This window comes from Ursus maritimus, unplaced genomic scaffold (genome assembly GCF_017311325.1).
Source record: "Ursus maritimus isolate PB19 unplaced genomic scaffold, ASM1731132v1 scaffold_18, whole genome shotgun sequence".
Taxonomy (NCBI): Eukaryota; Metazoa; Chordata; class Mammalia; order Carnivora; family Ursidae; genus Ursus; species Ursus maritimus.
The window spans coordinates 23,054,230-23,081,694 of record NW_024424230.1 but is presented as its reverse complement, the minus strand read 5'-3'; the positions used below and the strand labels follow the sequence as shown (position 1 = coordinate 23,081,694).

Genomic DNA, 27,465 nt, shown 5'->3' with positions numbered 1-27,465 from the left:
GTTACAGGTGGCAGGTAAAATGAGAAAGAAGGGCAAGGTATTCTGCATAGAGGGATCAGTCTGAATGCAGAATTAAAAATACCTTTTTGGGTTTGTTAAGTACAGGAGATTGTTTGATGACAGGTGAGAGTGGTTTCTTTGATCTGATGGGGCAAAAGGAAGAGTACAATAGACTGAGAAATGATTGAGATGAAAGGAAATGCAGACTCTTTCAAGAAGTTAGGTAAGGGGATAGGAAAGATGCTGAAGAGTAAGTAAAGCAAGACTTGGATTTATAGTCCTGTTTGGAGATTATATTTGAGGTGGTATATTTCAGGCTAGGAGAAAATTAAAGGTGCTTGCGCTGTGAGGAATGAGCCCAGAAGAAAGGGTAATTGATAGAACAAGATCCCAGAGAATGGAAAGGGACATATAGTCAAGTGCAAAAATAGAGCTCATAGGGTCAAATGCAAAGATAGAGAGCATTGGGTTGAGTGCAGAGGTAGAGGCTGGCCTTGAACAAGAAAAAAGAACAGCTCATTCTCTAAGGCAAGAGCGAAGATAAAATACAGGCACAGGTAAGGGTAAACTGTGCAGCTGGTAGAGCAGCGCTTGGAGATCTCATCCCACCCGATGACCTTGGTTTTCTCTATGATGTAGAATATGAAGGTCGTGGCTAAGATTTATAAAGGCCAAGCCGAGGTTAAATAAAATTGGTAAGGAGAGTGATAAATGTTCAGAACAGCCATTTATTTATTTATTTATAGAGAATTCTTTTATTTAAAAAAATTTTTTAAGTAATTTTTTATTATGTTATGTTAGTCCCCATACAGTATATCCTTAGTTTTCGATGTAGTGTTCCATGATTTGTCATACACAAATAATGAATCACAGAACAGCCATTTAGCCAAAAGTGAAGCTAAACAAGGACAGATTAAAGGCATGGGTAGGCCCGGAAGGCCTAGTGGCATAGTCTTGTTTGTATTGATGCCATTCTGCCCAGCAATGTTATTTTTTCCACAGAAAAGGTGAAATGTAACAATAATTCAGGTTTGGGGTTTGCTGAGCTGGCAAAGATGCTACATTAATTCATTCAGCTAATATTCATTCAAGGCTCTTATGTGCCAAGCATTATTTTAAGCTCTAGAACTACAAAAATGAGAAATTCCAGCCCTTGCCTTCCGAGAGTTCATGGCCGGAAGAGACAGACACTGTGGTAGGGTAGTGCACTGATAAAGCTGCGGGCGTATTCCACAATGGTGAAGATTTGTTGAGAGTGAGAGGGTCGATCGTGGGATCCAGAGTAGGGAAAGAAGAGATGCTAGGAGGGAACCTAATAGAACAGGAGAAAATGAAGCGATCCAGGAGCCAGAGATCTCCCTAAGAACTGTGAAGCGGGCCATTGTATAGCTAGCCAAAGGGGAGAGGGTTGTGATCAGAGTACTGCGTTAGTGGCATTCAAGATTTCTGAGCTGTAACAATCCTCGGTGGAGACAAGATTCAGTAGGAAGCATTCAGTTCAGTGACCAAAGTGAAATGAAGGTGAAAGTGAATCACATGTGCCTGATAGTTCATCGTCATCTGTTCTTGACATCTCTGCTGTCTGTTTCATAAAGCTGTTCAATCTTAATTGTTTTCTTCCTTAGCCTGAGGAGCGATCTTCTTCCCTTTACCACCTACTGGTATTATTTCTACCTGCAGTAACTACATAGAAAATATTATTCCTCTTACAAATAGAATCACTTCTCCCTATTTATTCATCAAATATTTGCACACCATTTACATTCCATTTACTTTGCCAGATACTGGAAATACAGACTTCTATAAGGCAATAGTCCCTAGCTCATGGTATCATCCAGGCTAGAGGGAAGACAAAGTCAGGAAGTGGAGTGAGAATCGCAGAAGTAGGAGTAGGGTGCTGAGGGACCTGAAAACAGGAAAATCTGTGTATATATGTGTGGTGCGGGAGGGGAACGGGCAGAAAGGGAGAGCGTGCCACCTGTGTTGCATTCGGGGGGTGTAAGTATGGGACTGTGCATGGATAGAGGGTGTTCCAGGCAAAGGGTGCCTTGTATATAGCAACACTAAGGTAAGAGATGTGTGCATTTGAGAAACTGAAGTAAGTTCAGTAGGAAGATGAGGCTAGAAAGTAGGCAGAGGTCTTAGAAGCATAAGCTTATTTAATGGGTGTTCGGAAGGCATTGAAGGAGAATAGAAATGGACAGAGTTATTTTTTTTAAAGAGAAGAATAGATTGGAGCAGGGGGCAAAATTGTGTATATAAAAACTAGTTAGAAAGTTCTTGAGGTGTGGCGCATAGGTGGCTCAGTCAGTAAAGCATTCAACTCTTGATTTCAGCTCATGATCTCAGGGTTATGAGATTGAGCCCTGAGTTGGGCTCCATTGCTGGTGCGGAGCCTGCTTAAGATTCTCTCTCCTCCCTCTGCCCCCACCTGAAAGAAAGAAAGAAAGAAAGAAAGAAAGAAAGAAAGAAAGAAGAAAGAAAAGAAAGAAAGGGAAGGAAGGAAGGAAGGAAAAGAAAGAAAAAGAAACAAAAAGAAAAGAAAGAAAGTTCTTGAGGTAGCCCAGGTGAGAAATGATGCTGGCTTGGACAGGATGAGGATGGAGGGGAGATATAGGTATATTTGAAAATTATTTAGCAGGTGGACACTGTAGGTCTTTTTGATTTATTAGACTAAGGTAAGACAGAGTGGGAGAGGAAGAAATCAAGAATGGGATCTCAGATTCCCATTTGGTCAGATGATAACAGGAGGAGAGACAAGTTTGAGTAAAAAGTAGTGAGTCTGTTTTATACATATTTAATTCAAGGTGATCACTGGCTTTTTTCTTTTTCTTTTTTTCTTTTTAATAGTGGAAGCATCTACGGCTTTTCTTTTTTAAGTTCATTTATTTTATTTTATTTTTTAGTTCTCTCTATACCCAACATCAAACTCACAACCCCGAGATCAAGAGTCATACACTCTTCTGACTGAGCCAGCCAAGTGACCTGTCACTGGTTTTTTCAAGTCAACATTTCCCAGTTTTCTAAGCTTTATTCTTGAAAAGCCATTATTTATATATGTATACGAACTGACCATTGCCTTTGTGGAACCTCTGCGCTCTATATAGACCTTATAATGCCTTTAAGCTACTGGATTCTAACTCCACAAGGACAGGGGTCACTTTTTTTTTTTTTTTTAATTTTTATTTTGTTATATTAGTCACCATACAGTACATCCCCAGTTTTTGATGCAATGTTCCATGATTCTTTATTTGCATGTAACACCCAGTGCACCATGGAATATGTGCCCTCCTTAATACCCATCACTGGCCCATCCCAATCCCCCCCTCCCCTCTGAAGCCCTCAGTTTGTTTCCCTGAGTCCACAGTCTCTCATGGTTCATTCCCCTTTCTGTTTACCCCCCCTTTCATTCTTCCCCAGGGGTCACTTCTTATATCCTGGGAATCTAAGTAGCGCCTGGCACATAGTACATAGTAAATATTTGAATGAATGCCACTTTATTTTGCTTTCATATTTACATGTCAATCACCTTGAAAGTTATTTCCTTAAGAGTAGGGTGGTCTAATAGTAGTCTTTGCATTTCTAGTGGCTGGTATAGAGCCTGACTCATAGTAAGGGCTGAGTAAATGTTAGCTCTTGTTTCTTTTTTTTTTTTTAAGATTTTATTTATTTATTCGACAGAGATAGAGACAGCCAGCGAGAGAGGGAACACAAGCAGGGGGAGTGGGAGAGGAAGAAGCAGGCTCATAGCTGAGGAGCCTGATGTGGGGCTTGATCCCATAACGCCGGGATCACGCCCTGAGCCAAAGGCAGACGCTTAACCGCTGTGCCACCCAGGCACCCCCCAGGGGTCACTTCTTATATCCTGGGAATCTAAGTAGCGCCTGGCACATAGTATATAGTAAATATTTGAATGAATGCCACTTTATTTTGCTTTCATATTTACATGTCAATCACCTTGAAAGTTATTTCCTTAAGAGTAGGGTGGTCTAATAGTAGTCTTTGCATTTCTAGTGGCTGGTATAGAGCCTGACTCATAGTAAGGGCTGAGTAAATGTTAGCTCTTGTTTCTTTTTTTTTTTTTAAGATTTTATTTATTTATTCAACAGAGATAGAGACAGCCAGTGAGAAAGGGAACACAAGCAGGGGGAGTGGGAGAGGAAGAAGCAGGCTCATAGTGGAAGAGCCTGATGTGGGGCTCGATCCCGTAACGCCGGGATCACGCCCTGAGCCGAAGGCAGACGCCCAACCACTGTGCCACCCAGGCGCCCCAGCTCTTGTTTCTGCTGTTCTCCTTCTCCTCCTCCTCTTCTTCGTTATCATCATCTACCATTTAAGTACATTTTTATTTTTGTTAATTTTTGTCCTTGGTGTTAAATAATGATAATTTAGGGTTTTGTTTTCTGGTAGGGAGGGAAGTCCTTAGTTTTAGATGTTTACATATAACTTCTAATCCTAAAGGCCAAAACTTCGAGTGTAAAAGCTGACTGATGTAGACATTATTTACTATGCTTAATTTCAGATACATCTATATAATGGGAATACAAGAAAGAAATGAGAAGTTGTTTTATAGAATTCTGCAAGATGATATTGAAAGTCTGATGCCAATTGTATACACACCAACAGTGGGTCTTGCCTGCTCCCAATATGGACACATCTTTAGAAGACCTAAGTAAGGCTTATTTTTAAAGATATATTTGTAAATGGTTATTATATAGGAAAAATAGCACTCACTAACACCTCTTACGTTTCTCTTTTATGTATTACAGTCTTAATGTCAATCACATTTCCCACCTCGCAAAAGCTTAATTTGGACAAAAAGGAGTTAATAAAAACCCAGCATCTTCATATCTTGTTTTTGTAGAAATGGCAACATTCATTCCTAACCTTCTGCAAGTTATTATGATTGGTAAAAGAATCGTGCATTTCTGTACAAAAAAAAGGAGGGGGCACTCTTAATTTTGGTGGCAGGTTCTCCAGAGTTATCATTAATATCAGTTTGACAATCTGCCCAAATTAAAAGATTCTACTTTTTTGTAGGCTTTAATTTCTGTAGTTTATTCTGTTTTATGACTTTCCCCAAATTTTAATTTCATATAGTTCTAACACCTCAAATATTGTAAATAGAAAGAGTATGGGAATGGGCATCTACTTAAGTCTTTCCGTAAGTCACTTTCTGCCTCTGAATCTGTTTTCTTGTAAAATAGGAATGCTAGTACCTATTAAAGAGGAGCCGAGAAGGTCAGATGAGGAACTGATGGGACAATTCTTTGTAAACTTAAGATTAATTTGTGTTTTCTTTTCACATTCCTCCAATGTATTAGCATTTTCAACAGTCCTCACACCTTCCTGTCTTTCTTACATACTGATACAAATGAAGACCTTCAGACAATGCATGATAGCATTGATCTTCACTCTGCCCTCATCTAGCCTAGTGGCTTTCAGAATTTAATGTGTGTGCAAAACACCTGTGGGACTTAAAATGTTGATCCATGCCAACCTTCCCCTCCCTCCCCTTCCCAAGATTCTAATGAAAAAGAGAAAGGTGTGGAGGTCTGGATTTTAATGAACATGGTTGGTGACAGTATTGCAGGTGTTCCCTGGAAGACACTTTGAGAACACTGTCTGTTCTGTGTGCTGCCATCAATTAATGTGTATTAAACATTTGTTAAGCTAACCCAGCTGTTCAGCTATTTTATGGTTTATTTTTCATTCAGAATCGTGGTTCTCAATCCACATTAAAGGACAAAGAGAAACTTAAAAATTTATTTATGCCTGGGCCCCACTTAGATTCTGGTTTAGTCAATCTGGAGTTGAGCCCCCATGTAGGTGTTTCATAAAAGTTCCTGGTGTAGTTCTGATGGGTACCCAGCGCTCAGAAAGGACATGAAGCATAAAGAACATGGCTTTGGGGTGAGGGCAGATACTGTGTTTTTTACATAGAAGATGGTCAGTAAATCTTGATCTAAACTCCAGGTCAGTTAAATCAGAATTTCTGGGGGTGGGACCCCTGGCATTTTTTTTTTTTTAAAGATTTTATTTATTTATTTGACAGAGATAGAGCCAGCGAGAGAGGGAACACAAGCAGGGGGAGTGGGAGAGGAAGAAGCAGGCTCATAGCGGAGGAGCCTGATGTGGGGCTCGATCCCAGAACGCCGGGATCACACCCTGAGCCAAAGGCAGACGCTTAACCGCTGTGCCACCCAGGCGCCCCATCCCTGGCATTTTTTTTAAAAGCCCATCAGGTGATCCTATGATGTAGCTATGGTTGAGAAACTATTTAAACTGATTTGAGTTAGGAGAGTAATGCCAAAGTTGAGAAAGTTAAGTGTAAGAACCAGTTTGAAGGCACTGGGGGCCTGTTGGACTTCATCTCTACCCAACCCATTTTCTACGACCTATGTTTCTCCCCTGCCCCTTCTTCCTTCCTCTCTTCCTTTTTAAAAATCTGGATGATTTATCTCAACCAGATAACAATATACAGTGTGTTTAAAATAACTTTTCACTTTTTCCTAATGCTTCAAGGACATTCTCTTTTGTGTGAAGTTACTATACTTTTCTTCTTTCCCTTCTTGCTCCTTCAAATTTTAGATTTTCAGTTTTAGTGAATTTTAATAGTAGTTTACATAGCTTTATTATGCTGTCCTGCGTTGGTGGTTTATTTTTATACTGCGTTCTACCAGAGGTGTATCGAGTTTCTTCTTGGGTAAAACGATCATGTCATTTAATAATGATCTTTGTTGCAGCTACTGTGTGAGCAATGCAATTACAGTTTGGAGTAGTTGAAAATATTTGAAAATAATCCAGTGTGATTTAGCTAAATCTGCTTGGAAATGATACTATGTCTTGATGTTTTATTAAAATATCTAAATATTCCAGTTGTGAGCAAAAACTTAGGAGAAAACAAAAAACTGTTGTGAAATGCAAAGGTGTTTTTGTTCTGTTGCAGGGGATTATTTATTTCAATCTCAGACAGAGGTCATGTTAGATCAATTGTGGATAACTGGCCAGAAAATCATGTTAAGGTACTACTAATAGCACAACCTTCCTCTTCATAATCTTTTTTTTTTTTCCTTCTTTGTAAGTTATCTCTGAATTTCCAAGAATAGTTTTCATTGTTGCTGTGATTTATTTTGCACTTGCATACATGCAGATTTAGTGCTCTGAGGAGATCATGATAGTAATAATTGCAAAATGGGTCACCAGTACAGAGTTCGACTCTGGTAACAAAACGGGAGTTAGTTCACAAGGTGAACCTCTCACTGTTGATCCCATTGGTGTTTCTTGCATTCTCTGTGTTCCTTTTCTGTTTCTATTAACATGATTCTAGGTAGAGAAAACACATTAAAATGCTATGAAAACTTTCATTTTGGTGGGTGGTGAGAAGATTTATGACATCTTTTTTCTTCAAAGTCTCAGATAGATTTAGATCCTTAAGCAAATATAAAACTCTTAGAGTTTCAAATGTAATAAATATAAATCTTGGCCTATCTGGCTGTCTTTCATAAAATAAAACCTAGTGATTTACCTAAGATCTTTTGGCAGGCTTTAGTGCTTGTTACAGGCAGTAATCCTACTTGCCTTTATAACATGTCTTCCTCACCAAAATAATCTTTGATGAATAATCATGAATTCTAATAATCTAGAAAAAATTTGGCCAGATAATTAAACTCATATCATCTTCAAACCTTGTAGATAGGTGTATTTTTTAATTTTAGATCTACCCCCCCCACACACTATTGTTAAGGTGTTTCTTGTTTGGCCTCAGTTATTATGTGAAAGCAGCATATTGTTCATTTCTAACCTTGTTTTTCTCTTCTAGTTAATCTCTATCAGAAGTTTGCCTGCCTTTCCCTCATTTAGTTTTGTGAAGATATATAAGTTGATCCTCCAGTCAGAGACACTCTGTTTCTAAACCAAACACAAAGGGAAATCAGATCTAGTTCATCTTTATTTTACACCGAGATTCCAGAAATCCTAGAATTTTAAATATGCTTGGTTGGTTTACTTTGGAAGTTAGTCAAGAAACAATTTTATTTTTAAAAGTGAGAGTGAAAATACATGAAGAGGATCTTTTTTCGAATGCTTTTTAGTACCCCACTTTTGACAACTTTTAATTTATATATATATATTTTTTGTAATTAAGGCTGTTGTGGTGACCGATGGAGAGAGAATTCTGGGTCTTGGAGATCTGGGTGTCTATGGAATGGGAATCCCAGTAGGAAAACTGTGTTTGTATACAGCGTGTGCAGGAATACGGCCTGATAGATGCCTGCCTGTGTGTATTGATGTAGGAACTGATAATCCAGTGAGTAAACCCATTTTCCCCCTTTGATCTTCCTCCCATATTTAAAAAACAAAAGTTTTACTACAACCTTCTTTTGAAGATAATATAAGATGGGAAAATTTTGTGATTAAAGTTAGTCTTTGTCTTAAACTGTGCTTTTATTTTTACAAATAACAGTAAATTAAGTCTATTAAGAGTTTCTTGAAGGAAATGTAGTAAGGTTTTAAAAATTACATTAGTAATAATTTTTTTATAGAATATGTTTAAGCTGGTTATGTAATAACAAAATGATTTTATTTTTACATTTGGTCTTTTTTATAGTCACTCTTAAAAGATCCATTTTACATGGGCTTATATCAGAAAAGAGATCGATCACAACGTTATGATGACCTGATTGATGAGTTTATGAAAGCCATTACTGACAGGTATTTTTTTTTTTTTAAGTTTGAGTAAATGAAAGCGTCTTTAATTAATAAAAGAAAGGAACCACAGTTTTGTTTTTCTTTATCACTTTTGTAGATGCATAGAGGGAGATTACATTTTTGAGAGCTTGGGTTCTGTCCTGCCTGCTTAGATGTGCTGATACTTGTGACAGCCTTTGTATTTTGCCTTGCTCTCCTGAGTTGTCTGACCTCTTGTGGGAAGTCTGCACTCCCCGCTCCTGCCAGATCCTCACTGTTCAGTTCTCGCAGCCCTTGGCATCTGGGCTTCCTTCTACCATTCCTGGGACTCTTTGCAGCTTTCATGTTTAGAATTCACTGACCATTGATCCTCGTCTCTCTCCATTTCTGCGGCATCTGATCAGGTTTTCTACTTCTTCATCTTTGAACTTCTGTCTTCTCTTAACTACTAAAAGGCTTTCCTAGCTTGGTGTTTCTCCCACCTCTTTCTGTCTTTGTCATCTTCACTGGTTCTTCTTTCTCACTTTTATTAAATGGGGATGAATCCATAGTTCTCTTCTCTTTGAGCATGTAAGCTATGGTTTTATGCATGTGACTCCTAAACCCATGAAAACCCATCTCTAGTCCAGCTTCTCTCCGAGGCCAACATACAGAATCCTCCACCTAGACATTCAGTTTCTCCTTCATGTTCGTGTCCAAAATAACCCCTTCCCTTAGCAAACTGCCCATCTTCTGTTTAGCCGGCCTCTATTAATGGCAGCAACATTCACACTCTGGCCAAAACTTTGCTCTTAATATTATCTTTGATTTTTCCTCCTTCTCCATCAACCCTCTACAGAGTCCGTCAGTCCTCAGACCCAGATGGTACCACCACTTACATGCCTCAGAGATACATCTCCTCTTCTCCATTGCCACAGCCTTTCTGCAGATCTTCCTTTCCCTCCGGGATGCTTCTAAACCTGCCTCCAATATCTCTCCTCTCCATTTCATCTCCACCTTACCTCCATGTTAATCTTTTAAAAATGTGCACTTCATCATGTCGTTCTATTGCTTGAAATCTCTCAGTGGTTCCCTGTTGTCATAGGGTAAAGTCCAAACTCTTTATGATCCAACTTGGCCCTAGTTTTTACATTGCTTGTACATAGAAGATACTAGAAAATTAATGCCTTTTCAGAGTCGAAGTTGACTTATCTAAAACTAAACTTTTCATCTTCGCAGAAATTGCCATCTCCTCCCTTCCCTCCCTACCTTGGACAATCAAACAGTATCTTCTTAGTCATCCAGATTGCCCTGGCACTTGAACAGCGTTTCGCTTATGTCTCAGGAGGTCCTCATCAAGTTCTGTTTGTTCATTCTAATGTCTCATAATTGTCCCTTTAACTTCCCATGGCTTCTCCTTCAGATTTCTTGTCCCCTTACCATAGGAGCCTCCTAGGTGCTTCTCCACACACCAGTATGGACTGCATATCACTCACAGGTCTGTCCTTCCTAAAGAGTCTTTCCTTCCCTGAAGCCTTCAGCGATTCTACACTGGATACAGAATAAAGTCCCCATTCCCTAATTTTGCATTCAAGAGTCTCCCTTATCTGGCCCCAACCTGCCTTAACCACCTTCTCCTTATCCTTTCATATAAACCCTGAAATATATAGCCTGACCGTTGAAATTCAGGGTCACCAAAATACACCTTGCTTTTCTTCCTACCTCTTTACTTTTTGTTCTTTCAGGGCCCAAATAAAGTCTTTTTTCCTTTTCAAGCCTTCCCTTACCCCAGCTCACTAAGATGATTGGGGTCTTTTTTTGAATGCCAATGAACTCCTACAGAAATTATTTTTTAACCTCTTATTTAATATATACTTTCTTATGTTGCTGTTTAACTGCTAATATAATAAGAATACACATATCAAATATATACTTTATGATACTCTGATAAAAATCTCTTTCTTTTTAGGAAGTTATTTCATGCTTATATATGCTGGGCAACCTTGTAGGCACTTGGAAATAGTTTATACCATAAATTTTTCTGATTGAGTAATAGATTTCTGCATTTCAACCCCAGTTTTTATAGCTCTGAAAATTGCCAGGTGGCCTTAAATGGACTAACATGATACATTATTTTTAAACGGGATCATAAGGAATATTAGACAGGAAAGCTGTTTAATAATGGTATTTTCAACACAGCCATTATGGATTTTGCTGTTTTTAGATATGGACAGAACACACTTATTCAGTTTGAAGACTTTGGAAATCATAATGCGTTCAGGTTCTTGAGAAAATATCGAGAAAAGTATTGTACCTTCAATGATGATATTCAAGGTAAAGCAAAAAGAAAACCTTAGGGTTTTGATCCCTACCTTCTTTAAATATTTTTAATCTGCCCATTTTTTATTTTAAAAAAATCTTTATTTTGGGGGGTGCCTGGCTGGCTCAGTTGGTTGAGTCTTGATTTTGGTTCAGGTCATGATCTCAGGGTCATGAGTTCAGGCCCTGCATTGAGCTCTGCACTCAGTGGAAAGTCTGCTTGAGATTCTTTCCTTCTCCCCCTCTCTCCCTGCCCCGTTTGTGAGCTCTCTCTCTCTCTCTCTCCAAAATAAATAAATCATTTCAAAAAATCTTTATTTTTCCTACAGGGACAGCTGCAGTAGCTCTAGCAGGCCTTCTTGCAGCACAAAAAGTTATCGGCAAATCATTCTCAGAACACAAAATCTTATTCCTTGGAGCAGGAGAGGTAAGTTGTTGTAAACTTTTAGAATTTAAAACTAATACTCTCTTTTAGAATTGGAAAAATGAGACATAATGAGCTTCTAATTTTGTTGCGATCTTGTATGAATTGAAGATCTCTGTTGTAAAGTAGATCATTTAGAATATGTTTTGAGATAATACTGTGTTTAGAGAGGATATCACAAAGAATCAACTTTTGAGTGATTTGTTAGAGAATAAACCAAATATTCCTCGTAACATATAATTCTCATATATATAAAGTAATTCAAGCATTGTATTATACCCTCGTCTTTACTTTATTTAATTTATGTTTTGTTGGACAGGCTGCTCTTGGAATTGCAAATCTCATAGTTATGGCTATGGTAGAAAATGGCCTTTCAGAAGAAGAGGCACAAAAGAAAATTTGGATGGTTGACAAGTTTGGTTTATTATTTAAGGTAAGGTATTTAAATTTTGGAGAAGCAGAAGAATGTTACAATGATACTTTTATTTTGACTTTTTAAAAAATATTATCAGTTCTTAAAATATTGTATCACACTGGACAATCCAGATTGTACCATTTGGGGACGTTCCAGTATATTCTCAACAGAAATCCTCCAGTCTCCTTTTTGTCTTTTATAAAGACTCTTGCTTCATATTCAAGTCATAGTCTCCATGTTGGCACCAGACGTATTCTTTCTTGCTTTGTTCTCTGACTCTTGAGAGATCAAGTAATCATGCAAATAAGATTGTACTTGACCTTTCTAAAACTAGGTTTTTAATTGGAACTCAAACATTTCTTATTAAATTGTTAGCAAGACATCTGACATTTGAGCAGAAATTCCTTAACCATTCAGAGATCATAATCCCTTGTAACAGTCTGAGAGAAATCCATGGACCCTTTCCTGAAGCCAGTTCATGGATTAATTTAGTATCCTTTGCACCTGCCTGCCTTCCTAGCATTGATTGCCATTTTTAGTAGCTTAAGAAATGGGTTATATCTTACACTGTGTAACACATTAGGTAATCCATTTCAGAGTTGAACTTATCCAGTACACAATGCTGTTGTATTTTTGCTGTATATAATGACATACAGCCGTTACTTGAAATATACCTCTTTGGAGCAAGCTTATTTCAACGTACTTTGTTTCAGTTATGCAAGCTTTTCTACTTAACTAGTACTTGCAACTGTTGGTACAAAAAATAAAATGAAAAAGTGTGTGAATGAAAAATCTTGAGTGCTTGAATTATACATAATTTAAAATAATAGTTTAAAATGTACCAGATATTGTGATAAGACTCTACAGGTATTATCTCATTTAATCTTCTCAAAAATTCTGTGAAGTTTTATAAATAAGGAAACTAAGGATTTAAAAGGGCAGGTGACTTTTCCAAGGTCATCAGCTTATAAGTAGTGGACGTAAGAGTCACATCTAAGCAACCTGTGAAGCCAAGTGCTTGTATATAAGATACAAGGATTATAAACTTTGTACTTTTAGAAGGTTATTGGTGGAATACATATTTTTACTGGTATACAGTTTGGTGCTTCTTTTTTGTGGAGTTGGTTTTCACAAGTGTTTTGTGTTTCTTTTTTGTATTTGTAACAAGTGAAATCTAGAATGAATATGCTGTTGGTTAGCATAAATGAGAATCCCTGTATATCTGCAAGTTAAGGGTGTATTTTTCTTTTAGGGTGTGTGAATAGCTTGACCTATGGGTTTAGGCATCTAGTCTCTCCTGCTGACGCAAAACTGCCCTCCTTTTTGAGACTTTGAGAGTTTCCTGTTGAACCTGCATATTGGAGTGCTGTGGTCCTCCTGGGGGCAAGCATAAGAAGCCACTGTTCTGAGAACCTGGATCTGTTGAGGCTATATGTCAGTCCTTTAATTGACTTCCCATCAACTGATGATGGTGTGGTGCTTTTCCCAGACCCTGCTAGTTACTTATCTGGGGTTACCCCAGAGTTTTGATGGAAAAATTCACCTCTGCAGTGGGGTCTTCTCTTTTGCCAAAATAAGGGTATGGATTTCTCAGCCTGGTTGGTTTTTTGCATTTGATACGTTTTTGACTGCTTTAAATTGTTGAGAAATTCTTCATTGTTATAGTTTGTCAATATGTTTCCTGGCCAAGGGGCGCCTGGGTGGCACAGCGGTTAAGCATCTGCCTTCGGCTCAGGGCGTGATCCTGGCGATCTGGGATCGAGCCCCACATCAGGCTCTTCTGCTATGAGCCTGCTTCTTCCTCTCCCACTCCCCCTGCTTGTGTTCCCTCTCTCGCTGGCTGTCTCTATCTCTGTCAAATAAATTTAAAAAAAAATCTTAAAAAATAAAAAAAAATATGTTTCCTGGCCTTATAACACTACTAAGGCTTTAATTTTTATAGTTTTTGGCTTGGGATTTCGGGAAGAAAGCATGTTTCTTCATTCAGCCATCTTGAACCAGAATTCCCTGTTCCTCTTGTTTCAGAACTCTTGCTAGTACAAGTCCATGATGTCTATTTGCAATTCTGAAATCCTAAAAGCTCTGAAATTCCAAAGTTTTTTTGAAATTGGTAACAAATACGATTGACTTGAACTTATCTAGCAAAACCAGAGAGGGTATTTGTAGTCTTGACCTTTTCTACTTAGTGTACTAAATTTTGTTCAGTTTGGGGTGCTCATGGTGGGGGGGATTTATAATATTTGATATATTACCATAATACATGTCTAAAATATGAAAATATTTTACATCTAGCCCAGATGAGGGATTGTAAGTCTTTGTGCCATATTGGATTTAGAAGCACTTCACAAAGTAAATGAGTCTTTGAGAGGGACTTGGAAGTTTCTGGTTATGACCGGATTTGATTTATGTTTTATATCTGGGTTTTGTAGACACTGCAAGATAGAATTGGAAGATAGAGGCTGAAGAGGAAAGTAAATAAGAATGAAAAGACATTGCTATTGTAGAAACAATATGTGACTCATAATGATATCTTCTCAGTTAATCCTCAGTAAGCATTTACTAAAAAATACTGTATTTTTCCCAAAACTTCAGGGGCGGAAAGCTAAAATAGAGAGTCATCAGGAACCATTTGCTCACTCAGCCCCAGGGAATATACCTGATACTTTCGAAGATGCAGTAAATATACTCAAGCCTTCAGCTATAATTGGTAAGTATAGTTGTTGACAACTCATCGTATCACTTAACTATATGTTGCTCGTCATAACTACCATGCAGGAGTACTAAAAATGAAATGACCTATTTTATCTAGCTTTCAGCGTATATAATGTGTTTTTCTGTGATAGCCTTTTGGTCATAGTGTGTAAAGTTCAATTAACAGATGTTGCCTGTACTCTTAAGTGCGGGAAGCTGTGCAATTGATCATGCTTTGCTTTTAGAGTTGGTGTGACTGCTGTGCTCAACACCTGAAAAAGACCAAGGTCATCTGACAGACTGAACCAAGAAAGTCCTATGCAGGGTCAAAGCTTTGCACTGGCAACAAAGCAGAAAGCTTTGGTATGTTTTGAGAGTCAGGCCCTGCATAGCTGACATCAGACTATGCCAAAATGTCTCATGGGGTTCACTCCAGAAAATGTAAAAGTCTTTATTTTTTTAAAGATTTTATTTATTTATTTTAGAGACAGAAAGAGAGAACATGCGAGTGGGGGGGTGGGGGGGGTGGGAAGAGCAAAGGGAGAAGCAGACTCTGCGCCAAGCACAGAGCCTGATACAGGGGGACCCTGAGATCATGACTTGAGCTGAAACCAAGAGTTGGATGCTTAACCAACTGAGCCACCCAGGTGCCCCAGAAAATGTAAAAGTCTTTAAAAGAGGAGCTATTTAATTTCCTGTATAGCTGTGAGATTAGAATCCGTAAGTTTTTAATAATTTTATCACTTTCTTGTAGAAGCCCTATTGAATGTTAAATAGTAAAACAGTCACAAACAGTAAGTTTCTATGGTCATTAGCTTCTTCACTGATTAGAACTCTTAATTTCTTAAAGCAAGAGGACATCTTGAAGATCACCCAGTCAATTTCCCTCAAAACTCAATATGAAAACCTAAGAATCTGTCCATGGGTTCTATCTCTGGAGGGTCAAGGAAACAAAAATTTTAAATGTTTAATTCTTTTAGAACTCATAGACTCCTAAAAATATGTCCACATGCTTCTACATGGAGAAACACTGAATATAAATTCCTTTTTTACATAAGAAAAACAAGCACAGAGATGTTAAACAACTTGCCCAAGATTTGTGAAAGTTTCATATAGCCAGGAATGGCAGAGAAGCACTAAAACTCTAGTCTCCAGATCAGTATTTTTCTTTATTGCATCAGTTTATAAAGTGGAATTGAAAATTAATTATTTTGACTGTTGAATATAAGTCTTCTTACTAGACGAACTGGCAAAGTACTCAGCTGAGGTATTGCTTGGTCATCCCGATTCCCATCACGGGCTGAGTACTCCTCATGCTTCCATAACACTGCATACTTGGCACCTGTTACAGGTTTTCTCATTTTCTGCTTACTTTGTTTTTCTCTCAACTGTAAGCTGCATTGTATTCATATTTATATCCCAGTGGCCTAATGCAGTGTCTGAGGCATTGTGGGGGCTTAGGAAAAGGTCATTAAATTGCATCAAGAAAGTAGATTGCTTTAGTCAAGATGATTTTTTATCCCTTCTGAATTCCTGATATTTTGTAATGAATACCAGAGTTTAACAATTTAACATTTGAGATGCAAGTTTTTATCTTTTTAAAATTCATTTTTAATTGTGGTAAAATACATATAACATAAAATTTGCCATCATAACCACTTTTTTAAAATTTAAATTCAATTAGCCAACATATAGTACATCATTAGTTTCAGATGTAGAGTTCAGTAATTCATCAGTTGCGTATATCATAACTCTTTTTAAGTGTACGATTGGGTAGTGTCAAGTGCATTCACATTGTTGTGCAGCCAGTCTCTAAAACCCATTTTGGAAAACTGAAGCTCCATACCCATTAAACAAATACTTTCCCTAGCCCCTCACTACCACCATTCTACTTTTTGTGTTTATGAATTTGACTACTCTGGGTATCTCATATAAGTGGAACCATACAGTATTTGCCCTTTTGTGACTGGCTTCTTTTGCTTAGCATAATGTCCTCAAAGTTCATTCATGTTGTAGCAAGTTTTATCTTCTTAATTAGACAGTGATGGAGATAGTCATACTCTTTTTTTATTTCCTACAATTTACTATGTTTGGGGTAAACAATAAATATTTTAGTGAAAACTTTTGGCATTTTATTGTTGTTTTCAGATTCGAGATTGTGTTCCATGGCATTTTCTCAGCAATACAAAATCTGTGCTTTTGTTGTATTAAACCTATTATAGAAATGTTGATAAGAATTGTTTTATGTTACATGTAAAGAAGTTGCTTTTCTCCCCTTATGTATTATAGGAGTTGCAGGAGCTGGCCGACTTTTCACTCCTAGCGTAATCAAAGCCATGGCTGATATCAATGAAAGGCCTGTAATATTTGCATTAAGCAATCCTACAGCAATGGCTGAATGCACGGCTGAAGAAGCATATACACTTACGGAGGTACTAATAATTGCACGAATTGGTTATGTCTATTATTTTCCTTCTATTAGCCTTAGTTATACATTCTTGCATAATTCTTTTCATGGATAACTGTAGAGATTACAGAATGCACCCATGGATCACTACTGCGTGTATGAATTCTGGAAGTTATTACCTTATATCTCCGTTTTAACACATTCATGTCTTGTGTGCTATTGTTGTGCATTTTAATTATATTTTAAATCCCAAAAAACGTTATTGTTCTAAACACAAAATATTCATTTCGATACATTTTAATATCTTCTCTTGCCATTCTGTTCATCCTATATGTCTGTGCCTTTATCTTGGGTCATTTTCCTTCTACCAGAAGAACTTCCCTTGAGTGTGGGTCTGATGAATTTCTCTCAGTAATCTCTTTATTTTGCCTTCATTTTGAAGGATATTTTTTCACTGTACATAGAAGTAAAAGTCCATAGAGATATTATTCTACTGTTTTCTGACTTCTGTTTTCCTTTTCATATATCATTTTGTCTTGGGTTTTGCCACAGTGAGCGTAGTTGTCTTTGTGTTTATTCCATCTGGGACTGCACGGCTCTCTCTACTGATGCCCTCTTTTGGGGCCTGTGTTGGAAATATCTGAGTTGGCTGCGTTCTCTGTCTCCCCTTGTGGGTCTCCAGTTGTAGAGTGTCAGACTTGTTCGCATATCTCACTTACCTCTTACACTACTTTCTGCATATTTCATCCTGTTGGCATACTGTGTGGGTTTTTTAAAGAATTTTATTTATTTGTTTGAGAGAGAAAGAGCAGGAGGAGGAGCAGAGGGAGAGGGACAAGCAGACTCTATGCTGAGCACAAAGCCCGACGCAGGGCTCGATCCCATGACTCTGAAATCACAACCTGAGCAGAAATCAAGAGTCGGACGCTTAACCGACTGAGCCACCCCGGCACCCCTGCATACTGTATTGTAATCTGGTGATTTTCTTTGGGTTTATCTTCCAGTTGCATATACTATTTTTAGCTATGCTAATCTGTTGCTAAGTTCTTAATTTTATTGTATTTTTCATTTGTAGAATTTTGATTTGACTATTTTTCTGATCAGTGACACAGACTTACAATAATATGTTATAGAAATAATCAATTCATGAATAAATTCTTCTTTCTTGCCCTCACATTAAATAAAACAATTCTTTTTACACTTCAAACGTATCTTCACTGTCGGTATTTGTCTTTATGAAGGCCATTGTTTTCAGTCATCTAACAGCCTTCAGGAACAAGTTTTTACTTTCATCCAAATCATTTAAGCTTTAGTTCTTCTGAATTTTTTGACACTGCCACAGGGTTCTATCCCAATTACAAGTATCTGTTCATTTGCCATTAGGACAGTTGGGTTTTTCCCTACTGTTCTGTAGGGATATATTTTTAATCTCCATAATGTAGTCACATTCTGTATTGTTCTTGTACGTGATCTTTAAGTGGGCCCAGGAAGCAATATTTAAAGGCTTGTTTACAATGATACCCAGCAGGAATAATTATTAGGTCATGTACTTCAGAATAGGTAACAAATCTGTGATAAATGTTTTTGTCTCCACTCTTTTAAAAACGTCTTTTATTATGGAAAATTCCGAAAATATACAGAGGTGGAATAGTCTGATCACCTCCTCGTCAACCTTGTTTCTTCTACATCCTTCCCATCCTGGGTTATTTTGAAACAAATCTCAAGACATCATATCGTTTCGTTATAAATATTATAGTGTATCTCTTAAAAGTTAAAAGTTCTTTTAAAGATATAATCACAGTATCATTATCACACCTCACAACTTTTAACAGTAATTTTAAAATACTTCATCTTTCTGCATAGCTTATAGTTCTGCTCTAAAATATTCTGTCTTGTTATTTAATTTCTGAAATGTATGAATCATGATTAAAGTTAATGTCTGATAGCAAGAAATACTTAACTCTCTGTAAGTCCATTTCTATTATCTGTTTTTGTTTTTCTTCGTTATGCGGTCTTGTATTTTAGTAAACCTAGTTTTATTTTTGTTTTTTGTTTTCTTATTGAATGCTAGATGGTGTGGGTGAGCAATTGTAGCAGTAATTTGAGGCTCTGGGTGAAGGGGTCTTCCCTTTTCCTCTGGTGAGTGTTGCTCTGGAGCAGCTCATCATAATCTAATCAGGGTGTAGTCCATGGGATGCCGGCTCTATTGCCACAGTTCACCCTTGCTCCCAGTGTGTACCCCTTTGAGCATGAATCAAAAGTCCTGGGGTATTTATTAGCACTCGTCATCCCTAGCAGCAGCCCCTGAACTTTACTTTTCTCTTTCTCTCATTGTGAGGCTCCTGACAGCTTTGTTGCTCAGGCTCCCAGCCACAGTTACTCCTTTTGAATTTCACGATCACCTTGAGGGGGAAAGCTTCAAGTGCTGGGCTCACAGACCTTGTTTTCCTATTCTTCTGCATCTGCCACACCCAGGCTCTCACTATCTTGATAGCACTGCTACTTTCTTAACAAATATTTTTAATGTATTTTATCCAGTTTCTCTCTTTGTTATCAGAAGGAGAATTGGTGTGAAACAGCCTAGATCATTGCCAGAGCAGAACCTTCTCAGAACTTTCCAGACTTAGTGTTCATGCTCCTTATGCCTTTAGCATTCTTTTTTTATCATTACCGAAAATTTTATTTTGATACATACATTCCCCCTCTAAATTCCTTTCACTTCATATTGCCACTCAGTTTAGTCAAAATAAATTCTCCTGACTATTGGTTTCCAACAGTTATAGTAGTCACTGAAACTTCTAATAGTTATTGAAATCTTTTTCTTTGAAATCATCCACAAAATCAGCATCCAGATATTAAAAAAAAAAAAATCAGCCTCTTTAGTATACTGTCTTATCGTTTTACCAAAGTGTGGTATCCTGTTTACCAGTCTTTAGTACTTAAAACTAATGGTTATTGCCCCAAAAAGTAAATCTTAGTCTTATACAACGACTGATAAATATACTTATGTATCAGTGGGTTTTGGCATTTTAGAAATAGAAAAAAATGTAAATGTTTTGGGCAGCAGTAGTATATCACTAGAAGATTGCCCAAACATTTAAGAATTTTTTTTTGAATAAATACTATTGTAAGAGCTGTGCATTATTGGAATGAATAAAAATCCTCCAAGGAGACTAGTTTGATATATTGTATTCCATCAGTTCTCAGATGAAATTTTTTCTCAATATTGTATTACCTCCTAAAAATGATAAAAAAGTATTGTGTCATAGTTTAATTTTACATAATTGCTTCTTAGTGTTAGATAAAATAACGGCATAAATTACGTATTTGCAGTCACCTCTTAAATTTTTAGCGTCCTTTTGTTTTCAGTAGAGAGAAGTCTTGGTGTTACTCTAACACCCTCTGCTGCTTAGTGAGAGAAATACTTTATTTTAATTCTTGAACTTCAGAATGAACACTTGGTTATGGTTAAGATCCAGCTACATTTAAACTGTAGGTTGATTATGAAAGAAAAAAAAAATAGCCTGAAGAAGATGAACTGCTGTAGAATCTTGCCATTCTAGAGAAGATACCCAAGATCTTTCTAAATCTCCAAATTTACTGCTATCATGAGAATGTAACATTTTTCTTATAAAGAGTTGATATTGTATAAAACATGTTATAAAGCTATTAAAATTAGTGGTATCACAAAAAGAATCTATATTATTACATGCATTATCATTGTAATGATATATGGCTTTAACCATGAACTGATTTTAATCTTCAAAGAAACACAATTTCATCACAAGTAGAGCTATGCTTAGAACAGGTAGAGAATGATCATAGCTATCTGTAGAAAATGATACAGCCGCCTGACACTGTAGCTTCAGGATGGTCACCTGGGCGCAGCACTAGCACAGTTAGATAGCTTCTACCCTTTGTGTCATGTTGAAACTGAAAGTATGTCTTATAAAAGTAATAATTAATACATATTGTAGATCTTCAGATGGTCCAAAGGGTCAAATTGTTGACTGTTAAATCCACTAATGCAAGGATCCACTATACTTCAGAGAATAATTAGCCTTGGTATAACACACATTTTTGGATCTAGAGATAAGACAAGGCATTGTCTAAACACGTACTATTCTGTCCAGTGTTCAGGTGCCATGTCAGTTTGTCCATCCTACTGTGTGGAGATAGTTCAGTTTTCTGTAAACCATTTCTTACTTAATCCAGGTTTAAACATGACTTACTTTTGGTGTACCTGGGTGGCTCAGTCGGTTAAGCAGCTGACTCTTGATTTCAGCTTGGGTCATGATCTTGGGGTTGTGGGATCGAGCCTGGTGTCGGACTCTGTGTTTAGCACGGAGTCTGCTTGGGACTGGCTTTCCCTCTCCCTCTCTCTAAAATACATAAATAAGTCTTTAAAAAATAAATAAAAATTAAAAAATAAAAGAACTAAACATGACTTACTTTAGTCATACTTCAAGTATTCCGAGATAGATTATCCTGTTTGAGAACTACTGTTTTCTTGCTCTTTGTGGTTTCTTGCCAAGGAGGAGTGGAGCAGATGGGATTTGTGGTAGGGAAATGATACTTAAAGGATTTATAGGGGCATCTGGATGGCTCAGTTGGTTAAGCGTCTGCCTTCGGCTCAATCCCAGGGTCCCTGGGATTGAGCCCTAGGTCCCTGCTCAGCGGGGAGCCTGCTTTTCCCTTTCCCTCTGCTGCTCCCCTGCTTATGCACTCTCTTGCTCTCTCTCTTTCTCTCTCTCTCAAATAAAATCTTTAAAAAAAAATAAAGGATTTATAAATTTACTTTCAGGTACTCTTCAATTTCACAGGTATCAAATTCTTTTAGAAATATTGACTATGGGGTGCCTGGGTGGTTTAAGCGTCTGCCTTTGGCTCAGGTCATGATCTCATGGTCTTGGGATGGAGCCCCAGTAGGGAGTCTGCTTCTTCCTTTGCCCCTCCCCTGCTCATGTGTGCTCGATTGCTCTCTCTCTCTCAGATAAATAAATAAAATCTTTTTTAAAATAAAGAAATAGCGAATATTCTAGCAACATTATATGCCATTGTTGAGCACAGTGCTAAAATTTGGTGACTTATTTTTCTTCAACAAGGCAACATGGTGTATTTTTCTGGGGTAATAGTCTAGTTATACCATACATCTGTTGCGTAAACTGCCCACCCAGGGCATTATTAGCATAATAGAGAGACCATGGGCTTTGGAATAAAAAAAAATCTGGATTCAAGTTTAACTGCTTCAATTGTAATGTGTGACTTTTTACAAAGTACTTGGAAGTCTAAGCTATAGTTTTCTGAGATTCTTTTTTTTTATATCAGTGAGATGGAGATGATGATAATCTCATAAGGCTTTATGTGCAGGCTAAACTGAGTTAACACATACAAAGCACCTGGTACAGAGCCAAAGATAGACGTACAGTCAGTGATCACAGTTTAATTTTTGATGTGTTCCCCTTCATTCACAGATGTTGAGAGCCATGTGTATTATTCAGGATGGTATTTGTTGGCCCATCTACATTTTAAACTTTTTAAAGGAAATAGAAATGTGAGGTTTTTAGTTTATTAGTGGACCATTTTCAATTTTATTTGAATGTGTGCTATGCATAAAAACTCATTCTGATAAGAATTTTAATGAAAGATTATGTTATATAGTAAATTATGCCTGTTTGCAAGTAATATATTGGTCTGTTTTAGTACAGGATTTAATTTTGTTTTGATTCACCTCAGTGTTAGTCCACGTGAATTTACAAATTGAGCTTATTTCATTTCTTAACAGGGAAGGTGTTTGTTTGCCAGTGGCAGTCCATTTGAGCCAGTGAAACTCAGTGACGGACAACTCTTTACACCAGGCCAAGGAAACAATGTGTATATTTTTCCAGGTAAGTGCCACCATTATTTATGTTAAAAATAATGGTGTTACATCTTTTTTAAAAAAAAGATTTTATTTATTTATTTGACAGAAAGAGATAGCAAGAGAGGGAACGCAAGAATGGGGGGAGCTGGAGAGTGAGAAGCAGGCTGGAGAGGGAGAAGCAGGCTCCCCTCTGAGCAGGTAGCCCAATGCAGGGCTGGATCCCAGGACGCTGGGATCATGACCTGAGCCAAAGGCAGATGCTTAATGACTGAGCCACCCAGGCGCCCCTATACCACATCTTCTTTATCCATTCCATGTAGTTGATAGGCAACCTGCAGAATGAGAGATATTTGCAAATTACATATCTGATAACCCAGAGATCATGACCTGAGCTGAAACCAAGAGACAGATGTTTAACTGACTGAATCACCCAGGCACCCTGCACAGCAGACTACTTCTTGTGACCCATGTTGTCCTCTCTCTCATGCATATGTGCTATTTCTGTCTTGGTGCTATATTCCTCTCTGTCTTGGTCTCATTTTTCTGGAGTACATCTTTTGAAAAAGCGTGGATGAAAACTTCCTGAGTTTTTTTCCATATCTTAAAAATGTCTCTTTTGTCTTCTCACTTGATAGTTTGGTTGGATAGAGATTTGTAGATTGAAAGTCCATTCCCTCAGATCTTTGAAAATATTTCTCCACTTTTAGTGTTGCTGTGAGAAATCTGATGTCATTGAGATTCTCATTTCTTTATCCATACTAGCTTTTTCTCCCTAAAAATATTTAAAATTTTCTCTTTAGATTTCTGAGAGGTTACCAGGATGCATCCAGGTTTGGGCTTATTTCCATTTATTATGCACATCTGTATGGGGGCCAGTTCACTATATCTTCTTTTCCAAAGGATTTTTTTTTTTCTTTCTCATTTCTTTCCTTACATTATTTCTGTTTTTCTCTTATAGAACTTTGTTAGACCATGGTCAATTACCTCAGTTGTCCTTGACTTATAAATTTTATTTCACATTTTCAACTCTGCCTTTTTTAAATTCTGTAATGTGGGGGAGTTCTGTGGCATTCATTCATTCATCTGTTTTTTAGCACTTTTTGTGTACATTTAAAAAATCTTTTTTTATGGGGTGCCTGCCTGGCTTAATCCATAGAACACGCAACTCTTGATCTCAGGGCTGTGAATTCAAGTCCCACGTGTGGGCATGGAGCCTACTTAAAATAAAAACTAAAAACAACAACAAAAAAGTCTGTTCTTAATTATAAAACTTTTCAAACACACACAAAAGCAGAGAGAAGAATGAAGTCCCATGTTCCAATCTCCCACATTTCAGCAGTTATCAACATGTAACCATATTTTCCTAACCATTCCTTCCTCTTTGGGTTATTTTAAAGCAAATCAGAGACATCATATAATTTCATTTGTAACTACTGCAGTATGTATCTCCAAAAAAGTAATTTTTTAAATTAAACATAACCATAATGCTCGTATCATACCACATGAAATTAACATTTGCTTAATATCATATATCATCTGTTCAGTAGGCTCAAATATTATTTTTTCATTCCCAGTACCTTTATCTTATCTTAAAATCACTCTTTTTAAATAGCCACTTTTTTTTAAAAGGTTACAGGATCCTTTTGAGTTTCTTCTGAGAGCTAAAATTCTTTTAAATATTTCTTCCTTTGTGCTGTTCATTTTCTATAAATTTCTTTTTTTTTTAAAGATTTTATATATTTATTTGACAGAGATAGAGATAGAGACAGCCAGCGAGAGAGGGAACACAAGCAGGGGGAGTGGGAGAGGAAGAAGCAGGCTCATAGCAGAGGAGCCTGATGTGGGGCTCGATCCCACAACGCCGGGATCACGTCCTGAGCCGAAGGCAGATGCTTAACCGCTGTGCCACCCAGGCGCCCCGATTTTCTATAAATCTGATGATCCTTAGTTGTTCATTCATTTTAATGAAAGACTATGTTGGATTTGGCCTGAATTTCCTTTGTCTTCTTGTGGGCCTCTCCCTGAACAGCTGGCAGTAGGCTCTAAGATTTCACGACAGGTAGATTTTTAGTGTACGTAGGCTAGCATCAAGCAAGCATGTTATAACTGTTGTCAAAGTAAAGAAGACTTTTAGCCTGAATATTCCAGTGCTTTTGTGTATGAATTTTCCTCCTTTTCCTCCCATGTAGCTGTTTAATGTGTAGAGTTCTACCGTGTTTGGCTCTTGAGACATAGTGTCTGTAATAGAAACTCTCCCATCACCAGTGATCTCTTTCTAGAACTTGATAATGTTCAAAATCAGTCTGTTCTATCCAACAATATTTCTGTGACATAAAGGCATAAGAGCATGGAAAAGAATACTTTTCTACTGATTTTAACAAAGTCATTTTCTGAATCTTATTTAACTAATAAGGAATTTGGCAATTTATTATTTTTATACACTACAAAGTCCTAACTTTATTATTAACCATTACCAGCACTATAAATATAGATGTAAAAATGACCTGGTAGTAAAGGTAAAAATGGACTTTTAAGCAGGAGGGCAAAAGTCTGTTGATAAAAAAAAAAAAAAAGTATAGGGCTCCAGTAATGTTTGAATTACCTGGTCCAGCAATTATAACTGAATGAAGTAACAACAAAAATAAAAACTTTAAGGGGTCAAAAGATAAGTCAATATCTAACAAGATATTGACTAATAAAATACTCCGGGAATTCTGGATCAAGAGTAGGAAGAGAACTAGGGCTCAGAAAACTAGCATGTGAAGGACTTTTGTACTGGAAGTGTTCTCTGATCAGCAAGAAATCACTGAGCAGAAAAACAGTGCTTTTCATGGAAGGGAGGGCAAGCGTTAGAGTCTGGCATCTACTGAGAATGGGATTCTATGTGAACCACTAGCGGGCTGAAACCCTAAAGGCTGTACCCTGGGATAGGGTATCGTTTGCACTATCACGTGGATGGTCTAGAAAACCTCAGGACTTTGTTCTGGCTTACCAGCACCCACAAGTGACTGGCAGAAGCAAACAAATCTTCTGTGGAACAAGATAACACTATCCTTTTCTTCAAGTTACTTTAACAAATCTTGAAATACATCTCCAGTTAAAAAATAAAAGATAAAGACACACGTACAGAGACAAGACAGAAGAAGCCAAAAGTATCAGAAACAGCAGCAAAACTCTGGAATTCTAGATATCAAACAGGTGCTATGAAACAAATATGCTTATTGTGTTTATGGAGATAAAAGCCAAGCTTGAAAGATTCAGCCAAGTAACACTAAATTGTAGAATTGAAAAATAAAATAAATTTAGGAACTCAGTGAATGAGACTTATAGCAGATTAGACTAAAGAGAATTAAACTATAAGGTCAGAAGAAATGATTCAGAGACCAAAAAAAGAGAAAAATATAGAAAAACAGATATATACCTTTAATTGAAATACTTTATTGTATAGTCCCAGAAGATGAGCATGAGAATGAAGCAGAGGCGATATTTATAGGCTTCCCAGCTGAGAATATCTTAGAACCTGTTGAATGACCTCAATACACAATATTGACATGAAACCAGTGAAACCCGTGTGGGATAAATAAAAGGAAGGCCACATCTAGGAACATCATTGTGAGGCTTCGGCAAACAACAACAAGGAGAAGACTACGAATGCAGCCAGAGCAAAAAGATTTCCTTGAAAGAAGCAACTCTAATAGCTTATCAGTTAAGTAGAGTGAAACCCTTACAAGGGACCTGCATTGTCTGGCGGGAGGGTAAATTAGAATTTACATAAGGAATTTACATAAGGGTGCATGTTATACATTTTAGGAAAACCACTAGAAGACTAGAAAAACTTCCCAGCTATGGTGAGAGAATGTTAGGGGAGGAAATGAAATGATTTTTTAAAAATCCAATAGTCAAGAATGAAGAGGAAAAGAAGGAACATAGAATAGACAAGACAAATATCAGAAGACAATAGATTTTGCCCCAAGCATTTAAGGAACTGTATTAGCTGTGGAAGGAAGAGAGTACATGAGGTGACTGAGACCCTGGATGATTCAGGGAATCGAATGCGTATTTCAGTGTGAAATAATTTTAAGTACTGAAAAAGTAAAATAAGGAGAACAGGACAGTAACTTCAGGGAAAACCAAAAGTTATGTAGGAGAGTAGAAATAATCACGACAGTGTTAATAATGGCTCTGCTGTGAGTAACACTCATGAAGCCATAATAATACAAACGTTGATTACTGATTGATTCAGCCAAAATGGTGCTCTAACCATCCTGGAAGAAGGGACGAGGCTGGAAATGTGAAAGAAAGCCAAGTACTTTTTTCCTACAGGAAGGAGTGGGTGATCTATAAAACTCAAAGTCAATCAATACAAGCAAGCTGTTTGAGAGAAAGAAATATAAAAATCAGCTAAAAGAATTGAAAGTAGCTGCCTCTCTAGAACAAGAAGTGGAAGGGTTAGAGGTGGGCTGGGAATTGATGTTTCTTGTAACAAGTGTTGATGAATTGTATGCATTGTAATTTTGCTAATTGTAAAAACTAAATTGAGAAAAGCCATTTGATATTTCTAAGGTTATTCTAGGAGATAAGAATTGTAACAGTTAACAAAGATCATTTGATTTTAACTCTCAGATTTGTTTTCTCTTGGCTGCTTTGTTTGGGGGGGTGCGTCTGGGGGTAGTGGTTAC

The 27,465-nt window shown here is 37.3% G+C and overlaps 1 protein-coding gene across 1 annotated transcript in view; it reads left to right on the top strand.

Moving 5' to 3' along the window:
* The window catches only part of ME2 (malic enzyme 2), a 49,997-nt gene that overhangs the window by 17,393 nt on the left and 5,139 nt on the right, over nt 1–27,465 (top strand). Inside the window, exons 4-13 of the mRNA XM_040632501.1 lie at nt 4,523–4,672; nt 6,950–7,025; nt 8,147–8,308; nt 8,609–8,712; nt 10,892–11,001; nt 11,316–11,413; nt 11,730–11,843; nt 14,418–14,532; nt 16,806–16,948; nt 22,709–22,811. Of these exons, the coding sequence (XP_040488435.1) occupies nt 4,523–4,672; nt 6,950–7,025; nt 8,147–8,308; nt 8,609–8,712; nt 10,892–11,001; nt 11,316–11,413; nt 11,730–11,843; nt 14,418–14,532; nt 16,806–16,948; nt 22,709–22,811 (1,175 nt within the window). The remainder of the gene's footprint in view (nt 1–4,522; nt 4,673–6,949; nt 7,026–8,146; nt 8,309–8,608; nt 8,713–10,891; nt 11,002–11,315; nt 11,414–11,729; nt 11,844–14,417; nt 14,533–16,805; nt 16,949–22,708; nt 22,812–27,465) is intronic.